Source organism: Paroedura picta, chromosome 3 (assembly GCF_049243985.1).
Source record: "Paroedura picta isolate Pp20150507F chromosome 3, Ppicta_v3.0, whole genome shotgun sequence".
Taxonomy (NCBI): Eukaryota; Metazoa; Chordata; class Lepidosauria; order Squamata; family Gekkonidae; genus Paroedura; species Paroedura picta.
The window spans coordinates 93,863,853-93,882,289 of record NC_135371.1 but is presented as its reverse complement, the minus strand read 5'-3'; the positions used below and the strand labels follow the sequence as shown (position 1 = coordinate 93,882,289).

Here is an 18,437-nt window from a genome sequence, read left to right as displayed (position 1 = left end):
TCAGGATACTTTAAGGCAGTGGTCCCGAACCCCCGAGCTGCGGCCCAGCACAGGGCTGCAAAGGCCTCGGCGCCGGGCCGCGGCTCCCTCTTCTTGCCCCCCCAGCAGCAAGAAGCTCGCCAGGCCGCGAGCAAATCGGCCGCCAAAGCGCCCGATTAGCTTGCGGCCCGGCAAGCTTCTTGCTTCGGGAGGGGGGAAGAGAAGCTTGCCGGGCTGCTAGTTAATCGGCCGCTTTGGTGGGCGATTTACTGTCGGCCTGGAGGGGCGGGGAGAGAGAGCCGCGGCCACCGCCGGCACAAGCGCGCACTGCCACACATGCATGTTTGTGCTGGGGCTGCTGCACGTGCACGGGGCCCCGGGCTGCCCTCTCCCCTTACTGCGCAGCAGCGGGCCGCGACAGCCAGAAGGTTGCCAACCGCTGCTTTAAGGCCCTATATAGCTCAGCACCGGCATACCTTAAGGACCAGCTACTCCATATAAACTTACCTGAGCATTAGGGTCATTGTCAGAGGCTCTGGTCCAGGTGTCCCTGCCATCTGTAGCTAGATGGGTAGCAACGTAAGAAAGGGCTTCTTGGTTGTAATGCCAAAACTTTGGAATTCCTTCCCCAGGGAGATTCATCTGTCTCCCTCTATCATTGTCTTCTACCATTTGGGTGAAGACCATTTTTGTTTTGCTTAGTGTTTCCTCACTAACTCTTAATTAGTCCCTTTTCCTGTTAGCATGCTTCCATGGTAACTTCTTTCTTCAACAAAAGTCCAAGATCCAACCTGCCAGCTCTTAGCAGAATCTTTCAGCAGAAGTTAAAACTTGATCAATGGTAGAGAAGATAGTCCCAGCAGTAACCTTTTCAAGCAGCATCACCTTTGTCTTATCTGACATGAGTTTCTATTTGTTTTCAGCACTTTGATCAGTGTACCAGGGTATTTTATTTTCTCTCTTGTTGATACCAAAAATGCCTTACATCATTCTCCTTGTCTCTGGTTTACCTTCATAACAACCCTGTGAGGGAGATTAAATTTAAGAAGTGTGGCTGGCTCAAGGTCACCCAGCAACCTTCCATGTTGTTGTGGGGATTGATACCTGGCCTCCCAGATTCTACTCAGACCCTTTAACTATTGTTATTGTTGTTATGTGCGAAGTCGTGTCCGACCCATCGCGACCCCATGGACAATGATCCTCCAGGCCTTCCTGTCCTCTACCATTCCCCGGAGTCCATTTAAGTTTGCACCTACTGCTTCAGTGACTCCATCCATCCACCTCATTCTCTGTCGTCCCCTTCTTCTTTTGCCCTCGATCTCTCCCAGCATTAGGCTCTTCTCCAGGGAGTCCTTCCTTCTCATGAGGTGGCCAAAATATTTGAGTTTCATCTTCAGGATCTGGCCTTCTAAAGAGCAGTCAGGGCTGATCTCCTCTAGGACTGACTGGTTTGTTCGCCTTGCAGTCCAAGGGACTCGCAAGAGTCTTCTCCAGCACCAGAGTTCAAAAGCCTCAATTCTTTGACGCTCGGCCTTCCTTATGGTCCAACTTTCGCAGCCATACATTGCAACTGGGAAGACCATAGCCTTGACTAAACGCACTTTTGTTGGCAGGGTGATGTCTCTGCTTTTTAGGATGCTGTCTAGATTTGCCATAGCTTTCCTCCCCAGGAGCAAGCGTCTTTTAATTTCTTTGCTGCAGTCCCCATCTGCAGTGATCTTGGAGCCCAGGAAAATAAAATCTGTCACTATCTCCATTTCTTCCCCTTCTATTTGCCAGGAATTGAGAGGGCCGGATGCCATGATCTTTGTTTTCTTGATGTTGAGTTTCAAGCCAACTTTGGCACTCTCCTCCTTCACCCGCATCAACAGGCTCTTTAGTTCCTCTTCACTTTCTGCCATTAGAGTGGTATCATCTGCATATCTGAGGTTGTTGATATTTCTCCCTGCAATCTTGATCCCAATTTGTGACTCCTCTAATCCCGCATTTCTCATGATGTGCTCTGCATACAAGTTAAATAGGCAAGGCGACAGTATACAGCCTTGCCGAACTCCTTTCTCAATTTTGAACCAGTCAGTGATTCCATGTTCAGTTCTCACTGTTGCTTCTTGACCTGCATATAAATTTCTCAAGAGACAAATAAGATGCTCTGGTATTCCCATCTCTTTAAGAACTTGCCACAATTTGTTGTGCTCCACACAATCAAAGGCTTTAGCATAGTCAATGAAGCAGAAGTAGACGTTCTTCTGGTACTCCCTAGCTTTCTCCATGATCCAGCGTATGTTGGCAATTTGATCTCTAGTTCCTCTGCCTCTTCGAAATCCTGCCTGTACTTCTGGAAGTTCTCGGTCCACATATTGCTGGAGCCTAGCTTGTAGGATTTTGAGCATAACTTTGCTAGCATGAGAAATTAGTGCAATGGTGCGGTAGTTTGAACATTCTTTGGCATTGCCCTTCTTTGGGATTGGAATGTAAACTGACCTTTTCCAATCATGTGGCCATTGTTGAGTTTTCCAAATTTGCTGGCATATTGAGTGTAGCACTTTTACTGCATCGTCCTTTAAGATTTTGAATAGTTCAACTGGAATGCTGTCACCACCACTAGCTTTATTGTTGCTCAGACTTCCTAAGGCCCATTTGACTTCACATTCCAGGATGTCTGGCTCCAGGTCAGTAACTACCCCACTGTGGTCATCAGGAATGTTAAGCTCGCTCTTGTATAGTTGTTCTGTATAATTTTGCCACCTTTGTTTAATCTCTTCTGCTTCTGTGAGGTCCCTACCATTTTGGTCCCTTATCATACCCAACTTTGCATGAAACGTTCTCTTCATATCTCCAATATTCTTGAAAAGATCTCTGGTCCTCCCCATTCTATTGTTTTCTTCTATTTGTTTGCACTGTTCATTTAAGAAGGCATTCTTATCTCTTCTAGCTTTTCTCTGGAATTCTGCATTCAATTGGGTGTATCTTTCTCTTTCTCCCTTGCCTTTCACTTCCCTTCTCTCCTTAGCTATTTGTAAAGCTTCCTCAGACAGCCATTTTGATTTCTTGCATTTCTTTTTCTTTGGGATGGTTTTAGTTGCTGCCTCTTGTACAATGTTGCGAACCTCCGTCCATAGTTCTTCAGGCACTCTGTCTATCAGATCTAATTCCTTAAATCTATTTGTCACCTCTACTGTGTATTCGTCGGGGATATGATTTAGTTCATACCTGAGTGGCCTAGTGCTTTTCCCTACTTTCTTCAATTTAAGCCTAAATTTTGCAACAAGAAGCTCATGATCTGAACCACAATCAGCTCCTGGTCTTGTTTTTATTGACTGGATAGAACTTTTCCATCTTTGGCTGCAGAGCACATAGTCAATCTGATTTCTGTGTTGACCGTCTGGTGATGTCCATGTGTAGAGTCGTCTCTTGGGTTGTTGGAAAAGAGTGTTTGCTATGACCATTGTATTCTCTTGACAAAATTCTACCAGCCTGTGCCCTGCTTCATTTTGTACTCCAAGGCCAAACTTCCCTGTTATCCCGGTTATCTTTTGGCTTCCTACTTTAGCATTCCAATCCCCCATGACGATAAGCACATCATTTTTTGGCGTTGCTTCTAGAAGGTGTTGTAGGGCTTCATAGAACTGATCAACTTCATCCTCTTCAGCAGCAGTGGTTGGGGCGTAGACCTGGATCACTGTGATGTTGAATGGTTTGCCTTGGATTCGAACTGAGATCATTCTGTCATTTTGGGGATTGTATCCCATGACTGCTTTTCCTACTCTCTTATTGATTATGAAGGCTACTCCATTTCTTCTGCGAGATTCTTGTCCACAGTAGTATACCTGATGGTCATCTGAATTAAATTCACCCATTCCTGTCCATTTTAGTTCACTGATTCCTAAAATGTCGATGTTCAGTCTTCTCATTTCTTGTTTAACCACGTCCAGCTTGCCTTGATTCATGGATCTGACGTTCCAGATCTTTAACTATTACACCCTTAGATTCATTGGTTCGGTTATGGAAAAAGTGGCAAACAGAAAGTTACTTAAAGAGGTGTAGTACCATCCTCCATAGATTTCAACATCTATTTGTGTCCTCTAGCCCAGCCTGCCGGGGGGGCTGCCGGGCCCACTCTCTGCCCCGTGGTGATCCCCTGTGGCCCCTCCACTCGCCCTCACGCTCTGCCACTGCTTCCCGGCCCCCAAACAGCCTTCCCCTGCGACCTCCCTCACCCCCTTCTCTTTCTGCCTCTTTCTTTCCCTCTCGCTTGCTCTGTTTCTCTCTTTCTCCTTTCCTTTCTTTCTCCCTTTCTGCCTTTCTTCCTTCCTTCTCTCCATCCACCCACCCACCCCTTAATCTCCTTTCTCGCTCCTATGCACCCATTACTCTTCTGCCTTTCTTTCTCCCATTCTTGCTCCTATCGTTTACTCTCCTTTCTCCCCTTCTCTCTCTCTCTCTCTCTCTCTCTCACTCACTCACTTTCTCTCCCCCCCTCTCTCTTTCTCCCTTTCTTTATGCCTGCCTGCCTTCCCTTCCTCCCTCCCTCCCTCCTTCCCTGGCCTCCCCCAACCACCCCCTGCTCGCTAGCGCCTGCTGTATTTTCTCTACAGTGGGTTTAAATTCTAGTATAAGAATAAATAATAAATATATAACCTTAATTCCTGTATGCTAATCAAATAAGCATACAAATCATAACAGTAGGAACTGTTTTCAGAAAAGAACTATTTTACCCCGAAAGATCACAGATGCTGCTGCAGGTAAACAACAGAAACAACACTTTTTTAAAAAATAAAGAAAAACTGTTTAAAAATTTTAATGTTTGTATTGTCAGTAAAAGTTGACAATTGCTTTCATTGATGTGCATATAGTAACTATATTTATATATTATCTAAATCTAAATACAAATAGCTTTTGAAACTTCTTTTACAGTGATGGAAGTGTAAGCCAGTCACAGGATGACAGTATTGTGGGCACCAGACAGTGCAGGCACAGTGTGGCAATTATGCCTATTCCCGGCACACTGTCATCCAGCAGTCCTGACCTCTTGCAGCCTACAACCAGCATGTTGGATTTTTCTAATCCTTCAGGTAAGAAAAGAAGATTATTTTCTCCAGGTCATATCTTTAAAAAATGTCCTGTTCTATTTGAAGACTGTCAGGTGTCGCTATTTTAATAAGACTAATGCCATATAAACTCACCCTTTTGCAGCATGATTTTGGAAATTTAATTGCATGTGTAATGAATCACTAACAAGTTTCATAGTTTAGGATCTAGAAGATTTTGTAGACTGCTTCTGTTTCTGGGGGAAGGTGGATCCCTAGTATATGTCTTGCTGGGAGCAGCAGTATATAAATCCAGGAAAATACAAAAATAAAAATAAATCTGCAGAAGTAGCAGTTTGCATAGCTCCATTTGCCCCATTTTTAAGATATACTTGACGAACAAAAAGGAAGTTAACAGAAAAGTCTAAACTGATCCATCTTGTGAACTATTCTCAAAAGCCTGGAAAGACTAGCTATCCTCCCCAAACAAATTACCATATATACTTGCATATAAACCGATCCCCATATAAGCCGAGGTACCTAATTTTACCACAAAATCTGGGCGAATTTATTGACTCTCATATAAGCCAAGGGTGGAAAATGCAGCAGTTACTGGTAAATTTACATTAATTGAGGCACCAGTAGGTTAAATGTTTTTGAATACTTATTTAGAAGAAGAAGAAGAAGAGTTGAGAGAGCCCTGATATCACTACTTGGTCAGAACAGTTTTATCACTGCCGTGGCGAGCCCAAGGTCACCCAGCTGGCTGTATGTGGGGGAGTGCAGAATCGAACCTGGCATGCCAGATTAGAAGTCCGCACTCCTAACCACTACACCAAACTGGCTCTTTTAAAAAGTAAAAACAGTAAACTAGCTCTGTAAGCGCAAAAGAGGGCCAGCAAGCCAGAGCAGAACAACAGTACCCAAAGTTGGCAACCTATTACAACAAGTACAACAGCTACCAAACTGGGAGAATGGACTACTCTAACGACAGCTACAGTGCCCCCCCACCCAAACAAAACACTGAAATAAAGAACTGTAAAACTCAACACTAAAAAAAAGAACTATAAAAATTAACTTTTAAAAGAAACACAACCCCAGGAAGAATAGTCAAACAATTCTGCCCCTCAGAAAAAAGAAGAAATAAATTTTAAGAAAACCAGTAAATCCCAAAGCACACCCCCCCACACACACACACAGAAACCAAAAGAATAGTTTGGAAGAAGTGAAGGCAAAAGGAAAGAAAGATCAGAGCCCCTCAGTCAAACCCTTGCTGCCCTACAAGCAGCCATAGCAAGCAAGCTTCAGCTTGCAGGGGACTTGCAGAAGCAATGTAACAATTGGCTGGCTGGGAGCAGGCTGTTATTTGAATTACCGTATATACCCACGTATAAGCCGAGGAACACTTTTCAGCGTGAATACAGTGATGAAAAACTCAGCTTATACACAAGTATATACGGTATCAGGGTTATCTATTTATTTAATGTATTATTATTCCTGGAATACAACACTTAAAGAATGTTCTTTATACATAAAATCCTTTCCATGCGTCCCAATGGCATGCACCTCTAATTAACCCTCACCGGGGCAGTGTTTCCCCAATAGGGTGAGAGCTTTGGTCCACTGAGGGCCGATCATGGGCTCTTCTCCACCCCATCTTCCTCCTCCTGCCAGCACTTCCCACAATCACAAAAAGCTGGCAAAAAGTAATCTCTGTCTGTCCCGGTCTCCTGGCTGGCATCCTAGCCTCCAGGGGAGCAAGTGAAAAGCTGGCTGGGTCTGCTGCAAGCCTGCCACACCACTCTCACTGATTACCTGGCCACAAGGAGACCAGGGGGATCTCTGTGGATGCCTTCCCATTTTTAAAATGGGCTTTTTCACTAGTCTTTTCTGAACATATAAATAAAATGGTCAGAGAGTGCTGGGAGGAGTTGGTACTCATCGCCTAACCACCAATGAGGTAGCCTGTCCCATACCTGATTGGTCGTTTATCCAACAAACAGCCAGTCAGGAAGGATGCCCCCCCCCCAGGCCACATCTCCCTCCAACGTCTTCCATATGGAATAAGTGCCAGCCCGGGACATCTGGAACAGCAACTAGGAGGGAGGAAAGAGGCCCTGGGAATGCAGGCCTGGTGGTGGGGAGTCCCCACCAGTCCTTTCCCCCACCCTGAGTATCCCTAGCTGCAGCCCTTCCAGGCCTTGGTGGTGCTGCTGGGGGGAGAGGGTGAGCCCGTCCCCAGCAGTGCTCCCACCCTTCTGAGCAGCTCTAGCCGCAACCTTGCCTGGACTTGGCAGGACTGCCCAGGGCAGAGGGAGGAGGAACTGACTCCCTGCCAGTGATCCACCATGCCCCGAAAAGGCCCATCCAGGCCTGGAGAGGCCTTGGGACTTTTCAGGGTGAGGGGAGGAACGAAGTCCCTGCCAGTGGTCCTCCCTGCCCCAAAAAGGCCCCCCTAGGCCTTTACAAGCCTTGGCTTTGCTTTTTCTCCTTTCCTTCTTCTTAGCATTATAGTCTTTTCCTGTGACCCTTTCTTCTTATTGCATAATATGAACAAAGTATGATAGCCTCTGTTTAATCATTTTAGTTCTAGGTCGATAGCATATTCAGGAAGAATATCTAGTGCTAAACTTGCCCCCGAGCTTGCAGATTTGAATATCCATACAATGGAGGCACATAGATCAGGGGTCCTCAACATGGTGCCAGCATCTTTCCGGTGTGTGCCAGATATTTTTAGAAAGCGGGCAAGGCCATTTTGGGGGCTTTTGCCCACTAAGGCTTCCATTTAGCTTTAGAGATTAAAACAACATTGTTTTGAATCATTGCATCAGGAATCCAAAAATTCCCACCATCTCAAAAAGGTTGGGACACTTGTTGTAGATGTTCTCACTAAAATATTCACATTACACATTCTGGGTCAGTAAAGCCTTAGCTAAAGTGACCCTTTTCACTAATTCAAAAAAATGGAAAATATAGGGTCCCCTTCCCCCAGTACTTGCCAACATTTCAATTTTTTTTCCATCAAAAAATTGGGAGGAAACACTTTGGAGTGGGATGGGAGCACCACTGAATTTTCTACAGCCCCCCCCCCCCCCCCGAGACCGTCATATTGCTAGCTAAATTGTTTGGAAAGTCCACCAACAATAAATGACTAAAATTATGCATTACACATACTGAATAAATGATTAATAGTGCCATCGTATGCAGGTACTCCAGTTTAAGCCTCTTGAATCGTATTGAAATCCGATCTGCCGATCTGCTTATTCTAGTAATACTTTCCAATTATATGGATAAAGATAAACATTGTTTTTAGAACTAGTTAGGTTCTACTAATTCCATCCAACAATTTCTGCTGTTATGATTACTTTTTCATCTCTTCCATCATTTTATTCTTCTAAATATTTGTGCCTTCCTCCTGAGCTCCACTCTAAACTTTCTAACGAGTAACGTGTATCCATTTGTTCTTGACCCACAATCAGCTTTAACCCAAACCACCCTTTGTCATTATTGTATTAGTCCCCTGACACTTTCATAATATATCATCCTTTCTCCTATTTCCACTAAGCCAAAATAGGCCAGAAAAATGAGAAAATGACTTGTGTGATTCTATGATTTGTTTGTATTGTAGCTTAGTGACATATTCCATCCACTATCTTATAGTATTGGTTTATGTTTATGCAACAGCTTATGCAGCAGGTTCCGTTTAGATGTCTTTTCAGATAACATTTCACCGATTTGTGTCTGTCAAATGGAATCAATATGGATTCTTATTTATTTCCTTTTTTAATAAGAGGGAAATCAAAGGTATTTTTATAACTTCTTACTATATGTCTGTTTAACTTCTGGATCCTGACTTTTTTTCTTTTCCCTCCACTTTATCATCTTGCAGCGGTTGGTTTTTACTGTAAGTATTCCAATCACTGGTAATCTGATATTCATTATATTTTATGTATTATATTTTCAGACATACAAAGATTTTTTTATAAATCTTTTAAAACATTTAATTTCAACCACATATTCAATTTTTAATGGGTGGATCCCATTTATCAGAATTATATTTGAATCTTTTAATGAAATGTCTGCTATAACATCAACATGATTAAGTGAGTCAGCATTTATAATAGTTCTGTATTTGCTTTTAATGTATAAACTTCCATTCAATTATTATTCCTTTTAAGATTAGAGATGACCGATTCCTCTGCTTTTAAATATGAATAATAACATTTTCCTACAAAATATTTACCCAGTAGTCATTATTGTCACTTTTTAACTATGCATCTTCTATAACAAAGAGACGTTGATTTAGTAGAGAAGAAAGAGGCATGAAAGACAAAAACAATGACATGCATATGTTAGAATGAAGATTGTGAGTGTTGATTTTAGAGAAGTCCATATTGATCTAGCTGATGAGTCCCTCTTCAGTTGGGCTAGGCATGTTAAGTGATATATTGTCCAGGAGGTTGCTGGCTATAGGTTCAGAACTCCTTTGAAGGATTCATGCTTGTATTTGAGAATCAGCATGATCAAAATTCAATTCCAGTGGCACCTTTAAGACCAAGACAATTTTATTCCAAGTTATAAACTTTCATGTGTCTGCACACTTCTTCAGGTATAATGAAATGGAAGATACCAGTTCATATGTATAGGTAGAAGGTCAGCAGCATATTGGCACACAACATAATGATGGTTAATAAATACAAGAGCCAAACAGGAACAGATGTAGCAGGGTCTCAGTTAATTACTCTCAGCATTCCACAGTTAAGAAGGATACACTTACTCATAAATTTCAAATTTTGATATATTTAGTTCCTTCACTGTTTTCTCCAAAATAAAATTCAGAAAAACTATGACAATAAAACTAAGCTTGTTATTCCTGTTTGGTCAGCTGATTTGCTGCTCATCACTTATGGACTGGTTACTTTCTATTGCTTCAGACCAACATGGCTGCCCAACTGAGAATATGCATTATTATTCTCTGTCTGCTGTGGGTAGAATGATTATAACAATCAGGTTTTTAGTTATTCATAGCTTCAGTCCTAAGTAAGAGACCTTTCCAAACTTGCTATACTACAGTAGGATAGGAAAAATGCTTATATGTTGGCTGGAACAAAATTTTAGTTCTGTATTGAACTTTTCCCTTCCATTAGGGTAGTAGAATGGATTTAGAAGGGTGATTCTTTTTTACATGTGAATGCTGAGGTTGAAGCTAACAATCTGTTTTAACTCAGATGTGATTCAGACTTGTGGGAAAAACCTGCGTAAAGATGTTCCCAGACTGTAGCACTTTAGATTGCAGATCTTGTTTCATTTTTTTCATTGTAAAAAATAACCTGTTCTTGCAAAGGTGTTATATTAAAGGAACATTTGCACTCTAAAATAAAATAGATAAAAAAGACAGCCATTAGTTTTGACTGTAATTTTGAATACTCCGTCTGGAAGTCTTTCTTACATGGAGCTATGTACAGATCAGACCTATGACTTCAGATCCAGAAATTTTGGTCTTTTACTTGGTTCTTGTAGTATGGAAAAGTATTCTTTATAAGATGGAAATAAGCGTTTTGTACTTTCAACTATATGGCACTGTACTCTGTCATCTTACATTTTCCAAAGCAGGAAAATCTACCTTTACCACTATATAAAAAATGAAGCAAAAAATTAAAAATGAAGCATGGAAACGCATTGGTTTATGAAGCATTTATTTCTTGGTCATCCTCTGCATCAATTTTCAAATTCAGTTACCGTATTTGCCGGCATATAAGACGACTGGGCGTATAAGATGACCCCCCCAACATTTCCACTCAAAATACAGTACTATAGGCCACTATGGGCAGCTATGTCTATCCCAACTGAAGTGCACCCGGCGTATAAGATGACCCCCCCACTTGGAGGCATGTTTTTCAGGGGGGAAAAGTAGTCTTATACGCCAGCAAATACTGTATTCCTTAAAATATTGTACAACTATGTATCATTGAAAGTGCAGAACGAAAGGTTACCTATTCATGATGTAAGAAAGACCAAAGCCTTACAAATGAGGGCTAAAGAATATAAAAGAGCTGTCAGAGATAGTTTATACAATGAAATGCTATATAGTCCCATTGTTTCAGCTAATCACAATTATAGAAGCTTCATAAAACGTTACTTTAGACTGATAAATTATTTACCTTTAAGCCACAGAAAATCAGTATTTATTGATTATGTAAAGCAGCTGACATGATTTTATCAATTCAAAGGAATAAGCTATGATTTAAAATGTGTTTCCTAATATAGATATTCCCGATCAGGTTATAAGAGTTTTCAAAGCAGATCAACAAAGCTGCTACATTATTATCAGCAAAGACACTACAGCAAAAGAAGTCGTAAAACATGCAGTGCAAGAATTCAATCTGACAGGAGCACCAGACACCTATTCTCTGTGTGAAGTTTCTGTTAGTCCTGAAGGCGTCATCAAGCAGAGACGACTTCCTGATCAATTCTCAAAGTTAGCAGACAGAATTCAACTCAATGGGAGGCAAGTATGCTTTTTATAACGTTGTAATAAAGAACATTTGATGAGTGATGAAATAAAAAGCATATTTTTTTTAAATTGTAAAAGTGCTCGACAAGATGAACAGGAAAACTTCTTTAAAAGCAAGTTGCTTTATTCAGAGACGAAGACATCATTACAAAGACATAGGCATGAATGGCAAGGCTTGGATAAGACTCCTCTGATAAACACTAGCACATCTCATTCCCCCCTTGCTTGGGAAGGTGATGGCCTGCATTTGAAAGGAGCCCAAACATTTGGGGTAATCTAAACCAGTGGTCCCCAACCTGCGGGCCGCGGCCCGGCACCGGGCTGCGAAGGCCATGGCGCCGGGCCACGGCTCCCTCTCCCCGCCCCCCCCCCGCAGTAAAAAACTTCCCAGGCTGCAAGCTTGCGGCCCGGGAAGCTTCTTACTGCGGGAGGACGGGGAGAGGGAATCAGGGCCGGGCCGTGCCTGTGTGGGCTGTGCCCGCGCAATGTGCAGGCGCGGCCTGATGCGCGGGCTCTGCCCGCGGGCGTGGCACGGCGCGTGGGCGCGGTCCGATGCCCTGCCGGTCCCCAGCCTTAGAAAGGTTGGGGACCACTGATCTAAACTACAAAGACATGGGTGAGACAGGGAGGCTGGGGAGGACAGGCTAGGCTATGGGAACCGCTACCATGTTTGTTCTTGAGGTGTCAAGCAGCTCAGGAATTGGGATGCATCATAGGCTGACAAGGCAGGACAGTAAATGGATCAATCACAATTATGATAGAATTCTGGGAGATTCTGACATTAATGAGATAACAAATGTGAGTATTGTGTCTTAAAATTCACAAAAACTGAAATATTTGACATTCGTCAGAGTTTGTTAACATGATAATGCACTATTACATCTGATTATAGGAAAAGTAGTATCAGTGCTGTTTTTACATAAAGTTATAGACTAATATCAATTTTAGATATCTGAAACGTTAGACATACAGAAGTAGAGCTCCAGAGTGTAGTCTTAAGTACAGCCATATCTAAATTCTGTTTCCTGTTAACCTGCTAAGATGCCCTCACTGAAAGGATTCTAAAAGGCATTTTATGTTTGTTTCTAATTGTACTTTTAGATACTATCTGAAAAATAATATGGAAACAGAGACTCTGTGTTCAGATGAAGATGCTCAAGAACTTCTTCGAGAAAGCCAGATATCCCTTCTACAACTTAGTACCATTGAGGTGGCTACTCAGTTATCAATGAGAGACTTTGAATTATTTCGGAACATTGAACCCACTGAATACATTGATGACCTATTTAAGCTTGAATCTAAAACAGGAAATGCTAATCTGAAAGAGTTTGAAGATGTGATTAACCAAGAGACATTTTGGGTTGCCACAGAAATTTTATCAGAGTCAAACCAGCTCAAAAGGATGAAGATTGTAAAACATTTCATTAAAATTGCTCTCCATTGTCGAGAATGCAAGAACTTCAACTCTATGTTTGCGGTTATAAGGTAGAGTATTTGCATTTTAACAGGTAATAGAATAATAGATTACTAGAATTTTTTTTTTTGTATCTGGATGAAATTTGTTTCTGAAATTGACTGAGATGAGTGAAATACTCCCATATAAATGGGAGTATTTTCAGTCACTTCAGAATACTACTTTTATCAAAAGTTGAGTGGTAATTGGTGTCCTTGTGATATGCTTAGTAAAAAATCAAGCAATCCAAAAGCAGCCTTTTAAAGAATAGAGTTCTGTACTTGTAGTAATGGGGTATTTATTATGTCAATATGACTTTATCTAGCAGCCATTATGCCCAGTCTTGTATGAACTGTCACTTCAGCAAGCATTTTTCATGTCACGCATATCACAATATTTTGTTTATAGGCTATATGAGGAGACATAGTTCGTTATGACCATGTCAGGGGATTAATTTTAGTCTGTTGCTTCTGCCTCCTTTACACAGAAGAATGAACTTGACAGTTCATGTTTGCAGCTCAGCCCTTTTGAAATACTGGTTTTGCTGTTGATCTACAGTACTCTGTGAATAAGTATTTTACAAATAACAATTACAATTTAATTTACCTTTAATCCCTAGATGATTTTATCATTGATACCACATGGCTGTGGAATTTGTTTTGATGTCGGATGCAAATTGTTTCTCAGTAGATAAAATTCTGCCATAAAAGTACAATAGTAATAATCAGGATGATTAGTTAAAACTTTCATAGAAGTTCATACATAAATGGGTGATGCAGGGATAAGGCTACAAATAACTTATCCATTGTTCTCCTATATATTTGTGAAACTGGCTGCTGGGTGGAGCGAGTCTGGCTGTCCGAGTTGGAATATGGCCAACCAGGGTGCGGTGATTGCCCCTCTCTCTCCACAGCCTATCCTTCCACCTTGGCCGCTTGCAGAGAAGGTACATTCCCTCCCGTGGGCCATGACAAGAGCTCTCGCCGCCTTGCAGAGGCGGCGAGAACACTTGCCACGGCCCAGCAAGCTGGCCCCAGCGAGGGGAGGGGGGAACCTCCCTTTCCTGGGCCATGCCATGTGCTGTCACCGCAGAAACAGTGCTTGCCGCGGCCCAGGGAGCCAGCTGCGGTGAGGATGAGGAGGGGAGCCTCTCTTCCCTAGCCTGCGCCACACGCTCTCGCCATGATGACAGTGCTTCCTGCGGCCCAGGGAGCCAGCCAAGGTGAGGGAGGTGATGGGAGGAGCCTCCCTTTCCTGGACCGCATGAAGTGCTCTCGCCACTGTGACAGCACTTGCCGCAGCCCAGGAAGCCAGCCGTGGTGAGGGAGGGGGGAAGCCTCCCTTGCCTGGGCCAGGGCAAGTGTTCTCGCCGTGGTGAGAGCACTTGCCGTGGCCCAGGGAGCCGCCTGCGGCGAGGGGGGGGTGGGGGGATCCTCCTTTGCCTGGGCTGTGGCCCTGGGAGCCGCCTCCGGTGAGGGAGGGAAGGGAGCCTCAGTTGCCTGGGCCGCCTGCGGGTCTGCCGTCCTACCAGGGGCTTGTGGGAGGACCTTGCAAAGCCCGTTCTTATGAATGGGCTTTTCATCTTGTTTAGGGATAATTCTTAACCCAGCATCCTAAATTAAATAGAAACTTTGGCTGTGTCTGAGTGCATTAAATGTCACCTCCAATTACAATTACTTGTGGTGGAAATGTGTACTCCAAAACAAAAGGAGTTGCTGAGGAAGCATACAGTTCCCTTATCTGCTCCCCTTCACTTAACCATGGTTAAGCAAGATTTGATACAAGAGCATAAGTTTCACAGAAAGTCAAGGGATGATCTTTGTGGAGGGGGAAATACGTTACGTGGAAAATACGTCCCATTTCAGTCTTTTCTGCCCACATAGCAGTAGGCATCCAATTATGCCATTCCAAAAGTGGTTTCACATTAAGCACAGTAGCCCTTCTGTGATTGCTGACAATGGGAAAATTATCTTTTGCAGTGGTCTTAATCTGGCATCCGTTGCTCGACTCAGAGGAACTTGGGAAAAGTTACCAAGCAAGTATGAAAAGCACCTTAGAGACCTTCAAGATCTGTTTGATCCCTCTAGAAACATGGCAAAGTATCGCAACGTCCTTAGCAGTCAAAGCATGCAGCCACCAATTATTCCACTCTTCCCTGTTGTCAAGAAAGACATTACATTTCTGCATGAAGGTAACTCCAGACACAGAGAAGTAATGAGCTAGTTTAATGAGCTGCATATTAGTACTTCATGGGTAGTAGTAGTTATTATTTTTATTTATTTTTATTTATTTTTTATTTATGATTTGATTTGTTAACCACTGTTCTTTGACTAGCTGGCTCACAGCAGTTTACAGACAATAAAACTACATACTATACACACCTCCTCTGATTATGAGGAACTACAGTGTTGTCTACATCAGCAGTCCCCAACTCCCGGGCCGGGGACCGGTCCCGGTCCGTGGATTGGATTGTACTGGGCTGCGGGTCCTCCTCCTCCTCCTCCTCCCCGGCTGCTGCCTCGGAGGCTGCCCTGCCACTCTGCTGCTGGCTCACCTTTGGTGCTCTCTGGTGGCCGCCATGGCTGGGGCTCCTCCTTGGCATGGCACTGTGCATCTGCTGCTGGCAGCGCCCCCCAGCGGGCGGCGGGTAGTCAGGGGGACCAGCGGGAAAGCAAGTGGGGCCAGTGATAAAAAGGTTGGGGACCACTGGTCTACATAATAGAAGAGTTACATTTAAGGTAGAGATTTTTTAAAAATCTTGGATAGAAAAAATCTGAGCTGCAGTCGTAAGCTTACTTACTAAGTAAATAGGTCCCTTTGACCTCAGTAGAATTTTCTTTCACGTAAACACGTTTAGGATTATGTGTGAGTTAATCACATGATTTTTGTTGATTGATACATGCTTCTCCTGGGTTTTGTAGGTATTTGTATTTAAAGTAATTAAAATATTTAACATAACTGATAACTGATTAATTGTATTCCTTTTATCAATTCATCTGATGAATTTTATAATCTTTTAGGCCTCATTCAAATCTATAAAAAGGTAAAGGTATCCCCTGTGCAAGCACTGAGTCATGTCTGACCCTTGGGGTGACGCCCTCTAGCGTTTTCATGGCAGACTCAATACGGGGTGGTTTGCCAGTGCCTTCCCCAGTCATTACCGTTTACCCCCCAGCAAGTTGGGTACTCATTTTACCGACTTCGGAAGGATGGAAGGCTGAGTCAACCTTGAGCCGGCTGCTGGGATTGAACTCCCAGCCTCATGGACAGAGCTTTCAGACTGCATGTCTGCTGCCTCGCCACTCTGCACCACAAGAGGCTCATATCTATATTTTAATCTATATTTAATCTCTATTCTCTTACATATTTAATTGATTTCTAGAATGCAGTAGGTTTTTTGTTTTTGGTTAAAACCAATCTCCTGAGAGTCAGCTTGGTATCGTAAAGGGAAGGAGGAGGAGAAGCTGGGGTTTTTGTACCCTGGTTTTTATTTCCCAAAGGAGTCTCAAAAGTGGCTTACAATTGCCTATTATGGGGTATCTATTGTGGGGAGAAGAAAATAGGCGATTGTAAGCCTCCTTCCCTTTTCTCTGGAAGCCAACATAACTGTACCAGTGTTCTTATGGTTAAATGGCACTATGCTCTGTTTTTTTCTTGATTTTCTTACTTCTCCCATTGCAGAGTATTACAGTAACGAAAGACCTAGCAGTATCTCCAACCCTAATATATGTGTAAGAAAGAGTTTGTTCCCAGTTAGTTTGCAAAGCAAGCTCAAAGCATAATTTGGCAAAGTGTAGTTTGTATGAAACTTTTGAGGAAACTGGACATAAAGGTTCATGTGTAGAAGTCTAAGATTGACTTCAGGGTGTCAAACCATGGTGTGATCCAGTCCAGAGTAAGTCAATTTAAGAGAAGAGACCTTGTGTACTGCCAACTAACCATGATGATGATTCAGCTTGTGCTGCACTATTAACAAGCTGCACTTGGCAACATTTTCTCTTCATGTAACTGTAGCTTGATTTGTTCACTATAACTTCTAAAACCAAGTACAAAGATGATTGTAGTAAGATAGAGAAAAGGAATTTTCCTAAGCTAGGTTCAGGAAGACAAGATTAACAGGAGCCATATTCATAACTCTGAAACCCCAATAATTGAAGATTTCTGCTACAGCATACTACAGTGACAATGGCATCTTTTTGAATGATGCTTGGCATTTGGCAAAGAATTATGAAATATTAATGATTAATGAAATAACCTGTCAGCCTCAGAAACATACTGAGCACTTCCAATAATACCTTAAAGGTTCTTTTGCACATATTTTAATTGCACAGGAAATGATTCAAAGGTTGACGGACTGGTAAATTTTGAGAAACTCCGAATGATTGCCAAAGAGATTCGTCAGGTCATCAGAATGACTTCTGCTAACATGGATCCTGCTGTAATGTTCAGGCAAAGGTATGGCCCTAAGAATGAAAATGGCATCTGTTGTTTTTCTGTACAACAAATTATAACATTTGTGCTTCCACATGATTATGTTCTATTTCAGTTTCATTGTTCATTAATGTCTATCATGGGAAAGAGAATGTGAACTAAAAGTCCTAACAGAGCCAGCTGCAATGCTTATTTGATTTTTTTATTCATCAGTATTTTTATTCCAGTTTACTTCTCACTGGGGACTCAGCATAATTTACAAAATGCAATATACAAAAATACAATTCAATAATGTATTTAAAAGGCCACAAAAATACAAAAAAACACCACAATTTAATTATAAAATAAGGAAAAATTTATTTTAATAATAAAATAAGGAGGGATGGGATTTTTAGCCGTCATGTTAGTAGATTAATGTTTTAATGGGAATTTTAATGGGGTTAGTTGTTGTGACCCGCCTCGAGCCTGTCGGGAGAGGCGGGAAATAAATATAATAATAATAATAATAATAATAATAATAAAATACAAAAAAAATAAAGCATACCACATCCCAGGCCAAACCTGGATCTGGTGGCCTGCCTCACTTACAGTTGCAGGCTGTGTGACTTGCACTAAGAGCCAATTTTAGCTCTCACTTCTTTCTCTCTAGCCACATCCATGCTAAGCAAGTTGAAAAAGTAGTAATGGAAACTCTCATTCATTCTTCTAAAACTTGGTAGAGCTGTGTATTTTTTTAAAGAAAAAGTTAATATTTCATGTGTCTGAATGTGATGCTTTAGCCTAGAATTCTGTGTCTTGGAGAGAAAGTAGTTTAGCGATAATAATCTCGTACTGCCTAATTCAAAAGTGATTAGGCATAATTGCTAATTTATTTACTACTTTATTATTGTGAACAGTCAACCAAAACATTTGGTTAACAGGTATTTTGGCCTATAAACTCAGATTTGTTAACGGGCATATTTGGTTAACTAGCCACTCCAATTCTCCATACATTTTATTTAGCAAAACCTTTCCTGTGCATTTTTATCCCGCC

At 42.1% G+C, this 18,437-nt stretch overlaps 1 protein-coding gene across 10 annotated transcripts in view; it reads left to right on the top strand.

Annotated features, from left to right (window-relative positions):
- Positions 1–18,437, top strand: part of RAPGEF6 (Rap guanine nucleotide exchange factor 6) — a 222,360-nt gene that overhangs the window by 162,229 nt on the left and 41,694 nt on the right. For 6 of the 10 annotated variants that reach the window (XM_077326864.1, XM_077326863.1, XM_077326860.1 and 3 more), the window contains 6 exons: positions 4,894–5,051; positions 8,896–8,910; positions 11,274–11,514; positions 12,622–13,005; positions 14,953–15,164; positions 17,305–17,428. In XM_077326864.1, coding sequence (XP_077182979.1) covers positions 4,894–5,051; positions 8,896–8,910; positions 11,274–11,514; positions 12,622–13,005; positions 14,953–15,164; positions 17,305–17,428 — 1,134 coding nt within the window. The remainder of the gene's footprint in view (positions 1–4,893; positions 5,052–8,895; positions 8,911–11,273; positions 11,515–12,621; positions 13,006–14,952; positions 15,165–17,304; positions 17,429–18,437) is intronic. The other 4 variants (XM_077326867.1, XM_077326865.1, XM_077326862.1 and 1 more) reach the window with 1 other exon arrangement.